Here is a 20,818-nt window from a genome sequence, read left to right as displayed (position 1 = left end):
TCGCGGGAACAAGTGTAATTCCGGTAAATTTTGTATTTGAAACACGATGTCAGTAATGAGTTTAAAATAATTATTTATGAAAATAAAGCATGTTTATATGATTTATGTAATTTTGTCATTAGGTACTTTTTAAAAACACAAATAAATAATGATGTAAAGTACATGTACACGATAAGCACCGACCAATGAACATACTACCGTAAATGTATTAATTAATGTTTAGATGTTCTGTGACTTACAATTGTTTGTTTTTTTAAATCTTTTTTTTTATTTTATTTAATTTTTGGTAATAATAGATCTGGATAATACCGGTATTTAAACATTACTCTCTGTTTTTTTCTTCATAGTTTTTGGTAGAAGAGTGAGTTTTTTAATTTAAAAAAATCTGGATAATATAAATTAAACATAAAATTTTATTTATTTTTATATAACAACACCCCAGTACATTGTTTGTTTATTGATTGTTTATTTGTAAGTGAATTACAAGTCTTTTTACTTAATCAGTTTACCATTAGGGCATAAAAATAATGCACTTTTACAAGAATGAACTTTATCAATAAACCTTAAAATCTTGAGATGGTGACCAAAATGCAACAAATGTCTCACTTGTAAAAATTAACATGCAGCATGTGACTGTGCGTGCAAATTGCAAAACTTGTTTATTATGCTTATATTTTATTGCCATAAGTAGTAATTTTTAATAACAAAATTAACAGATATTTTTATTTTTGTGCATTTTTCTCAAACTCTTTCTCCATGTGAAAAAAAAGTCACTTCTGCTTTTTGCAATTGCCTATATGTAAAATAATTTATTATGACTATTTTTCTTTTACAGTTGACAGATCATCCAACAAAATATTTTATCAGCTAACAAATTTATCAGTGTTCAAATATGGCAAACGATAATGATATGCGCTCTGAACTCCAAGAGCTACAGATGCAGGCCAATCTGGTTACTGATGAGGTAAGAAACTATATTATACAGGGCTCATGTTGTCTGTAGTCAAATTAACCTTTTGGCTAATTTTTGCAGAAAGTGGCTAATAATAACTGCAAGTGGATAAAATTTAGCCAAACCTATTTTCATCTTCAGGTGTGAACAAACCAGGCCTCTGAAAATTGTGAAAACAAGTTTCATTTGCGCATATTTTGTGCATAGTGGGTTTTCAGTGTTCAAGATTAACGGTATCCCGATATCCCAGGGATACCAGAATTTAATTTTGGATACCAGACTTCAAGAACCCAGTATCCCACCGGGATACCATATAATACTAAATTCTCAGGTGGGATACCAGATTTTGAAATGTTAGTATCCAACTGGGATACTGGCCACAAATTTTAATCTCGAACACTGGTTTTGTGTAACCCACTTTTCATTTGTGCATTAAATTTAGCAAGTCATATTTTAGTCTGTTGTTTTCGTGCAAATGGTTGATAGTAGACATTGTGGGAATGTGCAGTACAAGAATTAAATAAAATGTACATATTAATAAAATTAGTGAACAATAATTGGGACATTAAAATACTATTATGCGACTGCTCAGGTGATGTCTGGATTTTATATCAACTGTCATTTTCAGTTTTTTTATCCTTCTGTCCACATAATACAGGCTATCCAAATAAGACATAAATGCAATGATTTTAATAAAATGTTACGCCATTAGTCTTAGACATATAATTCAAAGCTGAAACCAACAACCATAGCAATAACAATATAGTTGAATCCACTTTAATCGCATATTGGTTTAAACTTTCTAGCAAATTGTTTATTTGCCTATTATTTTGCTTCATAGAACTGGTTAGCATTTAAACAGTACAAATTATTTTGCATAAGTGAATAACCATATAAGAATACATACAAGTTATCAGCCCTCGAAATAAGTTGTAGTCTGATTACTAGGTTAGGTAGCAGGGGTGGGGAAAAGCCCTTTTCTCCCGGTCTGCGACCGATTCTCGATCTCTGAGACTGAAAGTATTTTTTTAAAACGTGTGTTTGACGGTCCCACTTTTGTCATTCTTGTCGGTCCGAAGCACCTGTCCATTTCTATTATTGGCACAAATTCTTATCCGTCAAGTGGACCGGCCTGCCCAGACATCGGTATTTCATAAATAAATAGTGGTCAATATGGCTTGTGTTTCAGACGTTTGTGATTTTAAAGTATATATCGTCAGTCACTGAAGTCGGACTTACAGTAGTGTCAATCCACAGCCACTAGGCTAGACATTAATTTTGTCAAAGTTGCTGAGCCGGTCAAGAGATTAAACAGACGTTAACAATAACACCATTCTTGGTGAGAGAGCCATCAAGGTATTACACTCCAATTAAAACAAAGGACCCAGAGTTTGCAACTGGTTACAATCAACACCTATGTATGGAGCTTTGTCGGGTCGAGTGTCCCTGTCCGAAGCAAGAGACTTTTGTGCAATACAAACTGCTTGAAATAGCATAAAATATACTGAAATAATCTATAAATGTATTTATTGTTGACTGTTCAATGTAGTCTATCCAATAATTATAAAGGATTTTAAAATTAACAAAAGGTTTCCAATTTTTTGTTAACAAGTGGGAGTAAGCAGAACAGCTACATGTACTGGTTATCTCAAGAGCCAATAGAGGTCAAATTTCGTCCAATCAGTGATGACGTTATTAATCTCTTTGTCTAAACATGTGCTGGCTCAGTCTGTCAAACGCTTCAATGGTCCGATCTTTTATTAATTTTCAGGACACAGTACTGAATACTCGTACTTTTTATATATATATGGGATTTAAATTCATAACTTTTATTCCTTTTTTTATATTGTTTATTCCATTATGTAAAATATATACAATTTGTGGGTTTTCTTTTTTTTCCACTCGAATCACTAATATGATAAAAAAAATTAATTTTTTTTATTCCTTTCTTTTTTTTTTCTCTCTCTCCCCTCTCTCTCTCCGCTCCCCCCCCCCCCCCCCCCCGGTTAATGACGACATCAAGCGGGACCGATTGACAATTTTATTTCCCCCCACCCCTGTTAGGTAGTACTTCTCAGTCATAACCAATTCGATTACTATATATTTAAAATTTAAATCAGAATGCAATATAGGTTGTCGATCAGAATGAATTGTACACCAGACAAATGGATCATAGTGATATTAAAAGATTGTATTTAACATCAGAATTTTCGGTCAGTAAATTTCAATGCATTTGGATGTTTAATAGGACACATGTAATTCCCACAGAATGAAATCCAGTGAGATGATAATGCAATTAAAATGGTGTCTGTAATACTTTCAGTACCATAAGAAATAATAAAATTTTAAGTAATCAGAAACATTAGTTTAATTATTTGTTATAGTAAGTGCCATCACCTGAAAAATTTGCAAATAAGCATTGGTCACAGGAAGGGGCTGGGTGTAAAACCAGTGGTAAAACTCACTTGATGTACATTCGGTTTAGGAACGATCCTCGTCAGTGGGCCCAATGGGCTATTTCATGTTCCAGCCAGTGCACCTTGACTGGTATATTAAAGGCAGTGGTATATGCTGTCCTATCTTTGGGATGGTACATATAAAATATCCTTTACTACTAATTGAAAAATGTAGCGTCTCTTAAGACTATGTCCAAATGTTTGACATCTAGTAGTCGATTATAAATAAATCAATATGCTCTTGTGGTGTCATTAAATAAAACACCACTTATTATTCGCAACTTATTTTGAGGGCGAACAACTTTCTAAAATTGTAGTATAAAATGTTCCTGAAATCTTTAACATTTAACCATATTCAAGTATAATGGCACAACCGAAAACTATACTGTATAACCGGAAACTTCCATGGGTTTCGAGGGTAAGGCTAAAATATCTGAAAATATCAAATTCTATCAAAAATATTAATTATGACCACAGTACTATGGTTGGTTAGTAGTATATTCCTCTGCTGTCGTCTTCGAAGCACCACAGAAACTAATAATTGACCAGACTATAGTATATCCTGTTATGTGCAGACAACAGGAAACTACAAGACAATAGGGTAGTCAACACCACAAGTTATTATATTACAAATAAACAGAAAATATTTATCAGAAAACATATATTTATTGGTGAACAACAATAACAAAAAAAATATAATTAAAAACAATAGAACACTAAGACTAGAATAAAACAATCATAAAAGTCTTTGTTTGTATGTCATTAATTGTTTATCATAAACTGTATAGTTACACTACCGTGAATGCAGAATGCAGTTAACAATAACAATAAAATATTCTTGCAATCCATATTTCCTAAACCATGAAATTAAATCTACTAACAATTCAGGTTTGTAAAACCTCAAAAATAATGAATCTTGAAATGTTATTTGTCCCCAAATGACGAAATCTTTAGACCGCGAACATTTCTGGTTATATGGCATATCACATTGCTAAACTAATCAATTTTCAATTATAATTGATGATTGAAATATCAATAAAGCATTCAAGTTTTAAAAATAATGAAAATGCAGGCATCGAAATAAGTTGTGTGTGGTACCTCATGTACCGGTTACTACAAAATATGGATCTGGTAACCTAGAGGTTGCGAACATTTATCTAATTATTTTTTAAAACAGTTTTTAATGGGTTCCCATAATCATAAGGCACGGAACCGAAAAAGTGTTTCCCATGAAAGTTGAAATCCAATGGCCTGTAATTGTATTGATACTTGAATAATATACTATAGAGCTATTTCACATTCCATCTGGGCATGTGTGCCAAGAGTAACGTCCCTAACCAAATCAAGCTACATAGTGATTTAATAATGATTGAAATGAGCAAATGTCCTCTTGCTCTGACAAGTGAAAATTTACTCGCACAAACATAATATACCTTGTTGGTTATCTGGTGGACAAGTAAAGAACTTATAAAGCAGTATCATAATTTTGAGCAATTATTGTATTTCAATAAAACAAAATAATGATGGATGAAAAAACAACAATATGAGCGATCAACAAATCTCAGGCGAAAAGGTCAATCACCAGATTTATTGTTGATTTCTACAAGTTTGTCATTTGTCAAGCTTTGACAGTCACAAACTTAATATTAACAGTCACTTTCTATTAAAGCAGTGTGATGCAGTACATTTTAAATACATAATTGAAATAATTTTGTGACCATATTATGCAGTATGCACGTTATTATACTTGTAAGAACACCTTCTTTGCCCAGGACTATTTCTCGCTTCAGCCAGTGCACCACGACTGGTACATCAAATGCTGTTGTATGTACTATCCTGTCTATGGGATTGTGCATATAAAAGATCCCTTGCTGCTAATCATGAAGTGGCAACATCAGATTTCCTCCCTCAATATCTGTGTGGTCCTTAACCATATGTCTGATACAGTGTTCGAGATTAAAAATTTTGGCCAGTATCCCAGTTGGATACTAACATTTCAAAATCTGGTATCCCACCTGAGAATTAAGTATTATATGGTATCCCGGTGGGATACTGGGTTCTTGAAGTCTGGTATCCCCGGGATATCGGGATACCGTTAATCTCGAACACTGCTGATACCATATACAGGGATTTACTTTGTTTTTCTGAAATGGGGTTCCCTTGGACTCACTCTTTCTTTTCTGGGGGTCCCAATCTGAAAACAAAGGGTCCCAAAACCACACAAACGACAGAGAGCTGCAGACAACAAATCACGTGTATACTATATGTTTCATTAAAGTAAATTTAACAAGCTGTGTTGTTGTTTTTCCTTTCGGGAAATCAATGTCGGTATTCATTGTTTATTCTTTCAAAATCAACATTTCACTTTGATCTGTATAATTATTTGAACCATTTCCTGCAAACTAAATGACACTCACAATACCATGCGTTGTTTATGAATCGTGCTACTTGTTTGTTAATGCAAATCAGAACATTTAACCAATTTGTTTTATTCGCCCGGGAATTTCCGATTGTGTTCGGCCTGTTGACGAGAAGTTCCGAATGATCGCAAATCCGCGATCTCTTTCCGGAAATTACTAACTTTACCCGATTAAGCGCAGCAAAGGATAAACACGCAGTGTTCCCAGAGATTAAAACTTTTTGTTTTCCATATGGGGAATCCCCATTTGAATACGCAGTTTATAGGTAGAAAAGAAATAGTGTGTTACACAGAATGATCGATCATTGATAGTGAACAGGGATACTGAAAATGTCAGATATTTTATGCGTCCCACGGGACGCAGTATCTCTATTTTTGCGGGTCCAGTTAAGTTTTAGTGCGTCCTATGCGCAAGTTTTGTGCGTCCGGTATATCCCTGCATATAACTGTAAATAAAAAGTGTTAAGTGCGTTGTTAAATAAACCATTTCCTTCATTTCTTTCCTACTTAGCCCAGGAAAGTTTCCTGTCTACATGTATTAATAGATCTGAGCAAGCCCAATGTGTTGTGAATGGCTCAACAACCAAAACATCTTTTAACACGTATGTTTACCCTTCTAAAAATATATTAATTCAAATCCAGCTTCATTTGAGAGCAGGCCTGTGCACCCGTACCACCCCCAACCCCTGCTTTTGACATCTTTGACAAGTGGAAATATTGGCGGACAAGTACAATTTAAAGTTTTTGCTTACTTCTATCTGTGTTTAACAGTTGTGGACATCCCTAATGGAGTAGTCAACACCTACACCCCTGACAGGCTTGCACTACAACAGCTTGTTCTGAATGTGCATGTTAAAACCTATGACCTGACCTGTTGTGGGCAACAAGGATAGTTGTCGTATGTGATGTGACTGCAATTAAGAATTACAAAAGCATTTGTTTTATCTGATGGTGTAATGGCTGCAAAAAACGGTCTACTAAAGTTTGCATCGAAATGGTTCAAGATCAAAAGCAGTGAAACAACTTATATGAAATCTGTAGCCTCCATTCGAGGACTTTAACAATGCAAAATTAAAATATGCATACAATACAATAAAATTAACTGAATTGGAATGTCACATTATGTGTTCAATGTTGCTTTTAACAATTAGAATTATAGTTAAATATTTGTGCATATTTCCAGTGATGTTTAATTCTCCACCTGTATCAGCATTTAAAATTTAAAAAACTGCCACCTCATATAGACCTTTATCACAGCTCTATTTTGTTCTGTAGATGTCTATCCACAAATTAATTAATTAATTTAATCTTCACTATCATTTATATCAGTCAAATACAACTTCATTTCAAATATCTGATATTTACGAAGTTTAAAATTTTTTTTTATTTATTTACTCTTCACAGTTATATGTATCATATTCACAGTACTGTTACAGTCAGCTACAATTTCATTTTCAATCTGGAGTTTACGAAACTGATTATTTTGCTTCTTTTTTCTTTACTTTTTTTCTTTACTGGCTCATTTCTTGGTCTCTGTTTTTGTTGAATGTCTGTCAGCTGAGGTGTAGTACATTCCACCTAGGTACCTTATGATTGCACATAATAAACCCTCATACGTTTATACAGGCATCGAAATAAGCATTGTGTCTAGTAACCCATTTACAGGTTACCACAAAATATAGCCTGGTAACCTATAGGTTACCACAACTATATGAAAGTTAGCATTTAATTCCTGTTACTACTACTTTTAACGCGGACATTCTGAAATTGTATCGGTGCACGCGAACATCGGTTCGAGAAACGAAATCTGGAAGTAAATGAAAACGAGGATTGCCGGAATTGCTTTGCAATTGCACAAATGCGCATGAACATCGGTGCAATTTTGTACGAGAAAACGAAATGCGGAAGTAAATTCATCCAGTGGACGCTGCTTAAATGCCGAATGACTATAATTGCTTGCAATTGCACAAGTACGCGAGAACATCGATGCAATTCCTTACGAGAAAATGAAACGCCGAAGTCTGGAATGAATTGCCTGGTTTACGTTCGGAAACGAAACTACAGTTCGTTGAACTTTTTGTCGAGAACGAAAGACCGTTCTCGACGTTTCTTACATGTGGTAACCTCTCGGTAACCTGAACGACCGTTCTCGACTTATTTCGATACCTGTTATATTGAAAGGACCATCCTGAGTTTGTAGCCATATTATCAAGTTATCGGCTAGTCTAATCTCTTAAAAATAAAATGACAGTGACTGTATTATCCTCATCAGCGCTACATTATAAAATCGTCCAATGTTCTTCAACATGTTCTGTTGCGTAATCTTACATAAGTTCCTTGATAACATCAAAGAGTTGCTAGGAACTCTCCTGTGCGCAGTTGGAATGTGAAATAGGTCTATTGTTTAAAGTGTATTGTTTAATAAGATTTTTTTGAGAACAAAGTACCATTCTCAACTTCCTTAACATGGGGGTAATCTGGTAACCTGAACATCCATTCTCGACTTTGATGTCTGAAAATTAAAATGGGCTTATTTATGAGTGGAGGACCAATCCTTGTGAAATAAAGCATGGTGACCTAGGAAGTAAACAATTATTATACTGTGTTGTAATATGTCATATTAATGTTTTGAATTTATATGTACCAATAACAAAGAAGTAATAAATTTCATTCATCAATATAGAATATTCAATATATTATTTTACATTTAATAATGAAAATAATATATTGAATATTTTTTTAGTTTGTTTTCTTTCTTATGACATGAACGCATGCAAACATTGCTCACATACCATCAAAATAAAATCACATTGTCCTAAATACTGACATGTCTAATTCACAACTGATATGCATTCAGGTACTGAAATTCCTCAAGGTCCCATGTTAAAAACTGTTTTCAACATCACTGTCCATATCTTTAAAAAATATTTAGCTTCAGTTTTCTAGTGCACAGTAATAGCTTTCATTTCCAAAATTCGAACTTTAAAACAAATAGTCCTTTCTCCACTGCCTCTTATGTGATGCTAAACCAGTTCAGTTCTGTTTACTATACATAATTCTGTACTGTTATGGTGTTTAATATGATACTACAAGATTGTTGGGGCCCCAGGACACATCAAATGAAATTATGAACTTTGCTGTTGTTATCCATCCATTTTCTGTTGCAGTGATTAGTACATTGTCTGGCACTTAAATGGCGGGTAACACTTGTGATCTTGTTAAACCATTTGTTTATAAATTATGCACTGTATTTCGGGAGTATGCTTATGGATATTTAATACTGCAGCACATTTCTGCTGTTAGCGAAAGACTAGTCTAGATAAATAGCTACACTGCCAACGAATGAATGTATGCTACACTTTAAAAGCCAGTTTAGACTGAAACTCGAGAACCAGACTATTCTGTTATTTTTTAAAGTTATTTTAGTTATTGGTAACATTTAGCAGACTGATTATTCGATTTTATAAATTTTTGGAAATATTTTAATCAAATCCATATAAGTACATTGATTAGGATGTTTAAAGCTTGTGTGAACCCTGACCCAATTTCATGCAAGTTGGTATGGGTACAATATTTTTACACGAGTTTTAACATTATTCATTAATTATTGAGTTACATGTCAATGCATCAGTTTCCTTTTAATGCAAATAGACTATAACCTGCGTGTGTAAATTTAAAAGAACACCACGAATACCTATTCAGCCAATTCAAGAGGCTATTTATTTTGACAAACTCTGTATTGCTACCCTGTGAAAGTCTCTATAAAGGTGTGTAATTATCACCTTTAATAAAATACAGTAGACAATTCTATGTTGGCTCTTTGACCTGCTAGGCAAAAAAAACCTTACAAGTATGGTTATGATTCACTGTACAGTACCAGATAATATATAGAAATAATAAGCAAAAAAAAACAACCAATTTTTTTTAAAACAACGGGTTGACAAAAGGTTGCAGAGATGGCACCTGTGCATCAGGTGGAAACAAATATAGGTTATAGGGTGAACATTTGAATGAGACTACTAACATAAATTGAAATAACTTGGGTATTGGAAAGTTTGTATATATTAAGGTAATACAAATTATGTATGCACAGAATTGTAATACAGAGTTATGGATGATAATGTGAACCATTCTGAACAGGATTTGAACCGCTGTTTGTGACTTAACAGTTACATGTATGTTTATGGAGTCCATGGTCTTGTAAACAATTTAATGAAAATAGATTGTTGAATGCATAGATGTGTCTACTTGGAAACAATTTAGGTTCCCCCTCTATGCTACTATTTTATTAGCAATTAACCAATTAAAAAAATTAAAAATAATGTGGTCTTTGGCCTTTCACTCTTGCCAAGCAGTTAAAATTGTCTAGGCCCAACCGTTGGATAGTTAATTAATTACATAAATGAAAAAAAAAAAAAAGGTTGAAACTGAATTATTAACATGATAGAGTTGATGTTTGCATAAATAAAAAAAATAAGCTTCTTCTTTAAAAGGGGTGGGACATAGCCCAGTGGTAAAGCATTCACTTGATGCATGGTCGGTCTAAGATCAATTCCTGTCAGAGTGCCCATTGGGCTATTTCTCACTCCAGCCAGTGCACCACGACTGGTATATCAAAGGCAGTGGTATGTGCTATCCTGTCAGTGGGGTGGTGCATATAAAAGATCTCTTGCTACTAACGGGAAAGGGTTGCAGGTTTCCTCTCTAGTACTATATGTCAAAATTACCAGATGTTTGACATCCAATAGCTGAAGATTAATAAATCAATGTGCTCTGGTGTTGTCGTTAAAGAAAACAAACTTCTTCTGTTTTTTTCTTTAGAAATTATGTGATGATGGCATTCCTTTGAAATGTCTTGTCAAATATTAGATGTCGTTATGTATGTTTTCAATTCCAATAAAGGCTATTTCAGTTTAATAAAATTATTGAAAATCCTGCATTAAAATGGCTTTTTGGCAAAAAGGCAAAAAGAACCAAGAGTTAACTCTTTTAAATAGTAACATTTGAAGGAAGGAATGTTTTATTTAACAACTCACTGTACACATTTTAAGGTTGTATGACATTGGACATGTTATGCTAAGGACCACACAAATAATTAAATAGAAAATCTGTTGACGCCATGCAGTGGGCTACTCTTTCCAATTTGCAGCAAGGGTCCTTTTATATGCAGCATCCCACAAACAGGATAGTACATACCATGACCTTTGTTTCATGGTTTTGAAGCACTGGATGGAACGAGGAATAGCCCAAAGGGGCCCACTGACAGTTATTAATTCCATTCCAACCGCACAAGAGGCAAGTTCTCTACCACTGCCCCTAACAACATTTGTGTGATTTTCCCTGTCTGTAGCTGTGTAATGTATACACGGAAAATTATTTAGAATATCACTAATGAATAATGATGTTCTTTTTTTATTCAAATAAACTTTGGAACATTTAACATAGGTACATGTATTTTGTAACACACTTTATGGTACTTGCATAAAAACAAAAGTAGGAATAACACTTTTTACTTGTTAATGGAATAAAAATTATATATATATATATATATATATATATATATATATATAGTAAATAAAGGATAATAAACAAGTTACCAGTTATCAAATTTATGTCCCGAGTGAAATTTCTCTTGTCACACGAGCTTTTAAGGACATAAATTTGATAATAATAAATTTTATAATGACTGGTACCGAGTTTGTTATTCTATTTATTATCCCAGCTATTTGGGGGTTTTCAAAAGCCTTTATTTTCAATATAGCCTACATCGGCTACACGTTCATGTATATAGAAACAATGTAAACTACTTCACTGTTTTGTGTATTGCTTTAACTTCGTATTTTATTCACGGTTCACAGATAATTTTCAAAACCCAAAGTTCTATATATTCTGTTAAAAAAAAAAAATCTATAATGAATTGTATTAAACTACCATTTTATTACAAGTTTAACACTGGAACCAGAAAGACGTAAACACAAACACTTTAAACTACATGATGTCATTGAGTGCTTTGCCAAATCGTGATGACGTCATATTTAGTACTGACATGGTGATTGGTTTGTTGGCGTCAAATCATCCAATAGTGGTGTACATTAAACCAATGCATGATAATTTCTCGGTGAGAAATTATGATTTTTATTTTCCCAGTTATGAGTGCCTGCTGGGGTAATAAAAAGATTTAAACCGTATCGCTCATAATTAACAATTTAATTTCTCATTTCTACTATATTCACCCCAACTTGTTTGAAAGGGGACCCAGGAAAACTTAGCTGGGTTACAACCAAGATTGATTTAGCTGTGTCCTAGTGAAACTGTGTCAGTTATGTGAGACTTACTGAAGTCAGTTATTGATATTTTTCAATTCACACAGGCTGTTGCTTATCTACTAATAATCAGTTTTTATGACTCATTCTCATATGCTGCTGTACACTCAATAAGTAAATCAAATGTTGCCTGTATAAACTAAAATAGCCTGTCAGTAGATTTATTTTACCAGGATACAGTAAAAAAACATGCACAAAAGAAAAAGGAATCAATTTTTATTTACTCTCCATATATTGTTACATTTACAAACAAATAGGAACATATTTAAGTGGATGTCATTCAGCAATGATTATTTTATTTAAGCACATATGTTACATGTACATGTGATTGTAGCAATATCAAATGATCAATAGTGTAATAGTGGCAGAATACCAAATGTAACAGAAAAGCCATTTTTCATGTAAAATACATAGCACAGTAAATATTTATAGTACCAATAGGTTTGACAAATTAATAATTTTTGATGAGACAAGATCACATGGGTACAAAAGAATAAAAAAAAAAATAAAAATAATAATAACCCATAGACTGCACAGATGTTGAATCAGTTAATCCTTAATTTTGTCAAAAGATTGTAAAATGTTTCATGGATTTTAACATCACCCACTGATCCTTTAAAGGAGTACCATTAGTATTACAGGTAGTACTAAACCAAATGACTTACGGCTGGGTCAAAGTTCGAATGCACTTAACTTTTGATAGAGAAGTTAACAATACAAGTCCTGTGATTGTGATAAATGTGAATGTGTTGGTTGTAAAAAAAATTAGTTTCAGCTGTGCAAAAAAAATGTATGCAATTTTATTTCATCTAGTACCACTGTGTCAAGTAGACTTGTGCTTGAAACATGTATGGGGTACTTGTAAAAAAAAAGTACTAAAATTTTATGCAGAACTAGGGTAGCAGGTCTCCCAGACCACCTATATTTCCTCTTTTTTTTATAGGATCCTATAAAACTCCTATATTGAGATTCATTTCCTATATTTCCTATATTTGACGTGATTGCTTTGCCAAAATGCCGATGAATAAAATATGTTACCAAGTTATATTCACAGTGAAAGGCAGCCAGCCTGTCAGAAATTCAAAAGATGATTTGAATGTGGGAGATCTGTATCAAGTGCCAATCAAGATCCTGCTCACCTGATGAGGTGAGGAGGATGTGTTACTGATACAAGATGCATCAAATTTCAAAGTGTCCTGGATATTGCCATAGACTGCTGGCAAGCCTTGGTATATATTTGTTGAGGTAGTAGTTGGTATCTTGTGTATCCAAATTTTCCTATAAAACTCCTATATTTGACCTCAAAATTCCTATAAAACTCCTATATTTTGGTATGCAAATTCCTATATTTCCTATATTTTAATACGTACAAATGGCTGGGAGGCCTGGGGTAGTCATAGATGCTACCCGTTAACACTGAAATGAACAGCTTCATCCCCAATTTTTTCTGATTGACTTTTAAGGGTGAGGGATGGTATTATTTATATCCATGGTGTTTATGCCGATTGATACGCTGCATGTAGGAGTTTTAGCCACATATGTTACTATTGTCTATGGGATTTGATTTAGTAGTATACACCCTAGAAGAGTTCGAGATCTAGCTCAGTGGAGTGCTTGCCTGAGGTGTTTTTCTTGAATGATTGAATGCCCTCGATGAACCATTCACAGGTTTTCCCATCTCAATCAGTGCTCCGTAAACGGCTGTGGTGTGTGCTGTCCTGTCTGGAAAAGTACATATAATTAATAACTATAATATAAAAAATTTAATGTGCTGGCATTAGCTTTCTCAATAATCCTGGTCTAAAAACAGAAATTACATATGAAGTAAACATGTATCCATTTAACAAAAACCCAAACCTACAAAAATGTCAGAAGCATACACTGTCCCCATCCCTTAAAGGAAGGGATAATTAAGGCATTTGGCCTGGTATGCATATTCAACGATATATAATGCACATTATTGCTTAATATCAACAAGTATAATCGTATAGTTAATTAATAAAACGGTTAAATGTGACAGAAGTTATATATAACGGGCGCAGCCATTTTGTACAATCTCATTGAGTACGCCCTCTGGCGAGCTGGTGGTTACGTAATACTTAATGCGTAATGTCAGGAATGAGCCTTAGAATTAGAGAAACACAATGTACCTGGTTTTTGCGGGATGATAAATAGTCATAGATTGCAGTGTTCTGTAATAATACACATCCCAGTAAGTATATCCAGCACTATATATATTATTTTTCAATACAAAATAAAATACCATTGTCAAAGTGGCTACACAACAAGTCGAAATAATTAACAATGTTTTGTCCATGCATTAACCTACGTACTGAAATGATACACAGAGTGTTTTCTTAGTTAATTGGTCTATGCTGCAGGGGTGGGGAAAAGCCCTTTTCTCCCGGTCTGGGACCGATTCTCGATCTCTGAGACCGAAATTATTTTTTAAAAACGTGTGTTTGCCGGTCCCACTTTTGTCATTCTTGTCGGTCCGAACCACCTGTCCATTTCTATTATTGGAACAAATTCTTATCCGTCAAGTGGACCGGCCTACCCAGACATCGGTATCTCATGCATGATTTAAAATAATAAATAAATAGTGGTCAGTATAGCTTGTGTTTCAGACATCTGTGATTTTAAAGTCTGCCTAAGTATATATCGTCAGTCACTGAAGTCGGACCTACAGTAGTGTCAATCCACAGCCACTAGGCTAGACATTAATTTTGTCAAAGTTACTGAGCCAGTCAAGAGATAAAACAGACGTTAACAATAACACCATTCTTGGTGAGAGAGCCATCAAGGTATTACACTCCAATTAAAACAAAGGACCCAGAGTTTGCAACTGGTTACAATCAACACCTGTCAACACCTATGTACGGAGCTTTGTCGGGTCGAGTGTCCCTGTCGGAAGCAAGAGACTTGTGCAATACAAACTGCTTGAAATAGCATAAAATATACTGAAATAATCAATAAATGTATTTATTGTTGACTGTTCAATGTAGTCTATCCAATAATTATAAAGGATTTTAAAATTAACAAAAGGTTTCCACTTTCTTGTTAACAAGTGGGAGTAAGCTGAACAGCTACATGTACTGGTTATCTCAAGAGCCAGGGGCCCTATTTTCGAAACCATCTTAGCGCTACGAAATCGTAAAACTGTCGTAGGTTGTGACGTCACTACAGCGCACGCCATAGTGACGTCATAGCTTACGATAATTTCACGATTTCGTAGGCTAAGATAGCTTCGAAAATATGGGCCCAGTAGAGGTCAGATTTCATCCAATCAGTGATGACGTTATTAATCTCTTTGTCTAAACATGTGCTAGCTCAGGCTGTCAAACGCTTCAACGGTGCGATCTTTTATGAATTTTAAGGACACCGTACTGAATACTCGTACTTTTTATACATATATGGGATTTAAATTCATAACTTTTATTCCTTTTTTATATTATTTATTCCATTATGTAAAATATATACAATTTGTGGGGTGTTTTTTCCCACTGATGTGATAAAAAAAATGTTATTTTTTTATTCCTTTCTTTTTCCCCCTCTCACCCCCCCGTTAATGAAGACATCAAGCGGGACCGATTGACAATTTTATTTTTCCCCACCCCTGCTATGCTGTTAGTTGCTTCTACCCGTGATTCTTGATTGGCAGGTGTGTATTTGATTGGTAACCAGACGAGCCAATTAATTGACACTGTCTAGACAGAAAAATACATACCGGTATTGTGGAATATTACCTGTCGCCCCTAAAATGGTAATGGACATGGTTTATTACTGTAAATAGTTCTGTAAAACTATTAATTAAGTTGACTTTTCCATCTAAAACCACAGAACTGACCAATTACATAGTCCCAAAGAAAAGAAAATTATCACTTTGGTATCGTGGGTTGTCGTTTTTGCTCCAATGTAGCATATCAATAGGCCTAATAGTGTACATTTTTCCTTTGGATTATTTAACAGAGAAAAATACTATAATCCCATTTTGTTCCGTTATATTTCGTTTAATAGTTTATTATATTATTACGTCATTTATGCTGTTTTACAAGTCAGGTTGATCAAAGAGAAGCACCTTGTCGAAAATTACTGCTTTTGTTTACACTGTACATACAGGAGATGGTCAGGAGCTGACGTCACTTCGCCCCAAGCTATCCCACCGGACATCACAAAAACAAAACAAAATGGCTGCCCCCAGTTAGCAGGAATAATCATGTTTTTTTTATTAACTCTAAAATTACGCATTTTTCATTTGCTAAAGTGTCAGTATGTGTTGGTGGTCCGGTTTGCATCTTTCCAACACATAAGGCTCTTGTTTGAGTTGACCCTATCTTTAACTATAAAACTGAGGTGGCTAGAATACATGTGTGCACTGTGCATCCCCCACTTGAGATTAATGAATGATTTGAGATTAATGAATGATTGTTTAATGAAAAAAAAATACATAGGCTCAAACACGGGTAAATACATACCGTATTGTTCCTATTTGTAGCGCCCCCTCTAATATAAGCGCCCCCTATGATCACGAGAAATGTATCATGAAACGGTACCCGTAAAATAGTAAAACTGGCTTACCTGACTGCCGACTTTGCAATGATTATAATTGGTAAACAAATAAAATCCAAACAGGTGAAGCACTACGACATTAGTATGGGCGAACAGTATGTCACACATGTCATTTATCAAATGTATGTCGCTGTTATCTCCACACAGAATGAACGCACGACACTCCGTTAACGCTGTTAAAAAACCGGAAGTACAAACATACCGGTAGGTATTTACACCGACACCGTAACACTCCGCAGGCCCTATATGCCTACGTGCATAGTACCATGTATTTCGATAAATCAGCTGACGATGTACGGTACGCTATGTCATTTCAACAAGAAAACATTACTGGTGGAGTGACTTGGCGGCAAAGCTTTTGATGTCTCAGCGAGCCAGACGCATTGACAGTTTGATACGATGATTTTTCACACGTATTACGAAACGTGTTCTAGTACTCTAATTAGCGTGCCCCCTTTGTGTTTTGCATCGCGCCCGGACGCTACAAATAGGAACAATACGGTAAATGAACAAATAAAAATTCAAAAGTTTAATTAAAACAGTATAAAGAGCTGTGCAAAAAATACAAATATCACAGATAGGTAAACCATCTCAGTTGAAAGTCGAATTAATAACTACCGGGTAGTACCACCATCCCCTCATTAGATAATATCTTCCAACGCCTATGATGTTAAAAAATATCTTGCATGTGACTAACGTTTTTTCATTGAACAATATGTACTCCATTACCATTTGAACGTGCACCTATATCAACTTCTAAATTTAAGCCCTGGGCCTAATTGCAAATAAAACTTTGTCTTCTCCATGTTTGTATTTTCCATATTTAACCAAGGGTTATGAAAAATCCAGGTATTGGTACTAAGATTTTCACTTTTTGCTAAATGTGAGGCAACAAATGCAATGTGCTCAATATGTTTTCAAAGAATGAGTCACTGAACAGTTTTTGTTGCAGCAAATGATTATAAAGGTTGAGTCATTGATAATAACAAGAATCAATGTATTTATAATAAAGTTGTTTGTTTTGTTTATCGACATCACTAGAGAACATTGATTTATTTATCATCAGCAATTGGATGTCAAACATTTGGTAATTTTTACATATTGTCTTAGAGAAGAAACCTGCTACATTTTCCATTAATTAGTAGCAAGAGATCTTTTATATAACCATCCCACAGATATAATAGCACATACCATGGCCTTTGATATACCATTCATGGTGCACTGGCTGGAACGAGAAATAGCCCAATGGGCCCACCAACAGGGATCAATTTTAGACTCACCATGCATCAAGCTTATGCTTTACCACTGGGCTATGTCCCGCCCCCGCCCCTGCCCCCGCCCTCCCCCCCCCCCCCCAATGTATAATAATGCTTTGGATTAGGGTTGTTTTTGTTTTGTTTTGGGGGCTGTTGTACTGTCTTGACTTGGGTAGGATTTTGTGTGTGTGTGTGCGTGCGTGCATGCGTACGTGTGTGCTGTGCTGTACTGTACTGTACTGTACTGTACTGTACTGTACTGTACTGTACTGTACTGTACTGTACTGTACTGTACTGTACTGTCTGTTTTAAAGTGCATATAAAAGATCCCTTGCTACGGGGAATTCCAATATTTAAGCTCCAGGGTTTAAATTAGGATGTTGAAAAAAAAGTTATACTATAATAAAGATAAAAAGATCAAGTTACGATAGTAACGCATACGTAATTGTTGTTCCATGATTTAGTCACATGCAAAAATATGTTTCAGAATCAGAGGGTCTGATTTTATTTAGTAATGAGAATTGTCATCTGAAATATGTCAATTGTATATTACGGTAAATGGTGTTTCATTCTTGATGTGTATCAGAGGATCATAAATGACATCCAGTTGCTGATGGTTAATAAATCAGGTCACAATCATGTACATGCATATTAGTAGCTGGTTGATTCCATTTGAGCATCTGCACAGTGTTTCTCTAAAGAAAATAAAACAAGGAACAAAATAATGGGGGTGATGTCACTTTTCTTTATCTCAAAAGTTGGTGATTATTTCAGTAATTTTGATATATTTTTTTTTTACTTTTTCAAAAGTTTAGATAGTGTTATCTGATAATTTAAAAAATTTGAAATTGTTTATGGATTACTGGATGCACTCATGTAATGCATGTAAATAATGTAATAATGCATCATATCAGGCTTATGAATGACCATAAACAGTATAAAACGACAAACAGAAATTAATATCGAGATAGACTATAGTTAAAATAATTTTAGTGCATTCATAACTATGACATACACGTGTATATTATGGTAATGGCAGGGAACATTTTGTTCAGTTTTACGTTGCGATTCGCCACAAGTTTCAGAGATCACTACACAATTTTAAAACATTAAACAGTAGTTGCTAATCAGTTTTCAGTTGACAGTTCAATCGAGATTTTAATAACAAAATGTTCCCTGTATGGACATTAAAGCAACTATAATATTATACAAGAATGAACAGTTCTTGCCAATTCTATAGTACATGTATGTGATATCAAGGTCTGCATGTGAAAATAGGTTGTATATTAAATAGTACACACACATTTGTAAATAGAGAATAACAGGTTAATGATATACTGTAAAATGGGTGTTATTTACGGGAGTAAATTTTTGCGATATTGAAAATTTTAAAAAGAAATTGTCACATGTACAAAATTTTATTTTGGTACATTCTAGAGTATTCACACTTAATAGTATCCCATGAGCGACTGTGCTGATGAGTGCTGCAATCACATGTCTTTTAGACCTATCCACGGGTGACCGCATGGTGCATACTATTAATAAATGTAATCTCGCTGGTTCAATCAACACTTGGGCAAGTGTGAAGAAATAAAGAAAAACACTTGTGCAATTTGTTAAAAATGTCTCAACTGTTTTGTTCCTGTACGCTAATACTAAAAAAGCTACGTCTTGTGGTTGACATTTATCGGAACTTTACAAAACAGTGTCCCTTAGTTTGATTGGCCAGTTAAAAATAGAAAGCAGTACTGAGTGAAAGCATGTCCAAATTATATTTTGGAACAATAACAAAACAAACTTTGTTATTTGTTTTGTAACAGTTGACTGTTTTGTGTTTTATTTTTTTTACTATATTGGTAGTACAAGTATTGTGAGTAAATCTTCTTGTTTTTTTCTTCTAGTAATTAGACCTATTCGCGTAAGTAATTTTCACGGTTAAATTAAAAATGCGAAAATTACAAACATGCGAATAATACCTATTTATCATGTGAGGGTAAAGGTGAAAAATTCTGCGAGGCTTGGTGAGCAGGTCCCCTTATTCATTATGAACAGGACAAATGTGATATGCTATGTTATTAACCTGTTATTGTTTTAATCCTGCAACAGGAAGGGTTGGAAAATCATCTTTATTCCTAACGTTTGATATGATGACCAGACTAAACAAGCAAACTTTTATGAAGTATAACGGACACAATTTACAAATTTATTCTTCTGTGTTATATTTGTCACATAAAAAAAGAAGTTTTACCCATAATTCCTGAATAAATATCTAAATTTAAAATTACATATTTACCAAACAACATTTTTTATTTTGATTGAAATTAACAATGTTAATAACATGTAAATGAATGTCTAGTCAAAGCAAAAGAATAGTAGCAGTCTCTGACTTTGCTTTACATGATCACTAATTCTATAATTGGTCAGTGCAAACAGTGGTTCCAGGATAAAAATACAACAAATGTTTATAATAGGCTTGAGCCAGAAATTTAACTTTTAAATATCAAAATAATAATAAAGTAATTAGAAGAGAAACAAAATCTACAGAATTTGGAATTCAGTTTCAGGTTTATGATTCTGTTCAATTTTCTGTAATGGTGGAAAACTCTACATGTCCTACTCTGAAGCAGAAAAAAGTCCATTTTATAACCTTGCATAACTGAGAGATCGAACACCATGTATTATTTTTGTACCTGTCTTCCTTTAACTTGTTAAGTGTAGATCTACTCAATAAAATATTAGCTTAACAATTACAGCTCAGTAAGTTGGGAGATGTGTGTGTTTATCCACAGAGAAAACTGTATGATGTACTGAATACACAATCTGATACACGAAACCTTAAGGTA

At 34.1% G+C, this 20,818-nt stretch overlaps 1 protein-coding gene across 4 annotated transcripts in view; it reads left to right on the top strand.

The window, feature by feature from the left end:
* Positions 1-20,818, top strand: part of LOC121370954 (synaptosomal-associated protein 25-like) — an 80,340-nt gene that overhangs the window by 4,150 nt on the left and 55,372 nt on the right. For 2 of the 4 annotated variants that reach the window (XM_041496508.1, XM_041496509.1), the window contains exon 2: positions 836-964. In XM_041496508.1, coding sequence (XP_041352442.1) covers positions 893-964 — 72 coding nt within the window. In that variant the 5' untranslated portion in view covers positions 836-892. Of the gene's footprint in view, positions 1-835; positions 965-20,818 lie in introns of those variants that run through there. The other 2 variants (XM_041496506.1, XM_041496507.1) reach the window with 1 other exon arrangement.

The sequence above is a fragment of the Gigantopelta aegis genome, chromosome 4 (assembly GCF_016097555.1).
Source record: "Gigantopelta aegis isolate Gae_Host chromosome 4, Gae_host_genome, whole genome shotgun sequence".
Lineage (NCBI taxonomy): Eukaryota > Metazoa > Mollusca > Gastropoda > Neomphalida > Peltospiridae > Gigantopelta > Gigantopelta aegis.
Note: the sequence above shows the minus strand (reverse complement) of the source record. Positions and strands in the feature narration are given on the sequence as shown.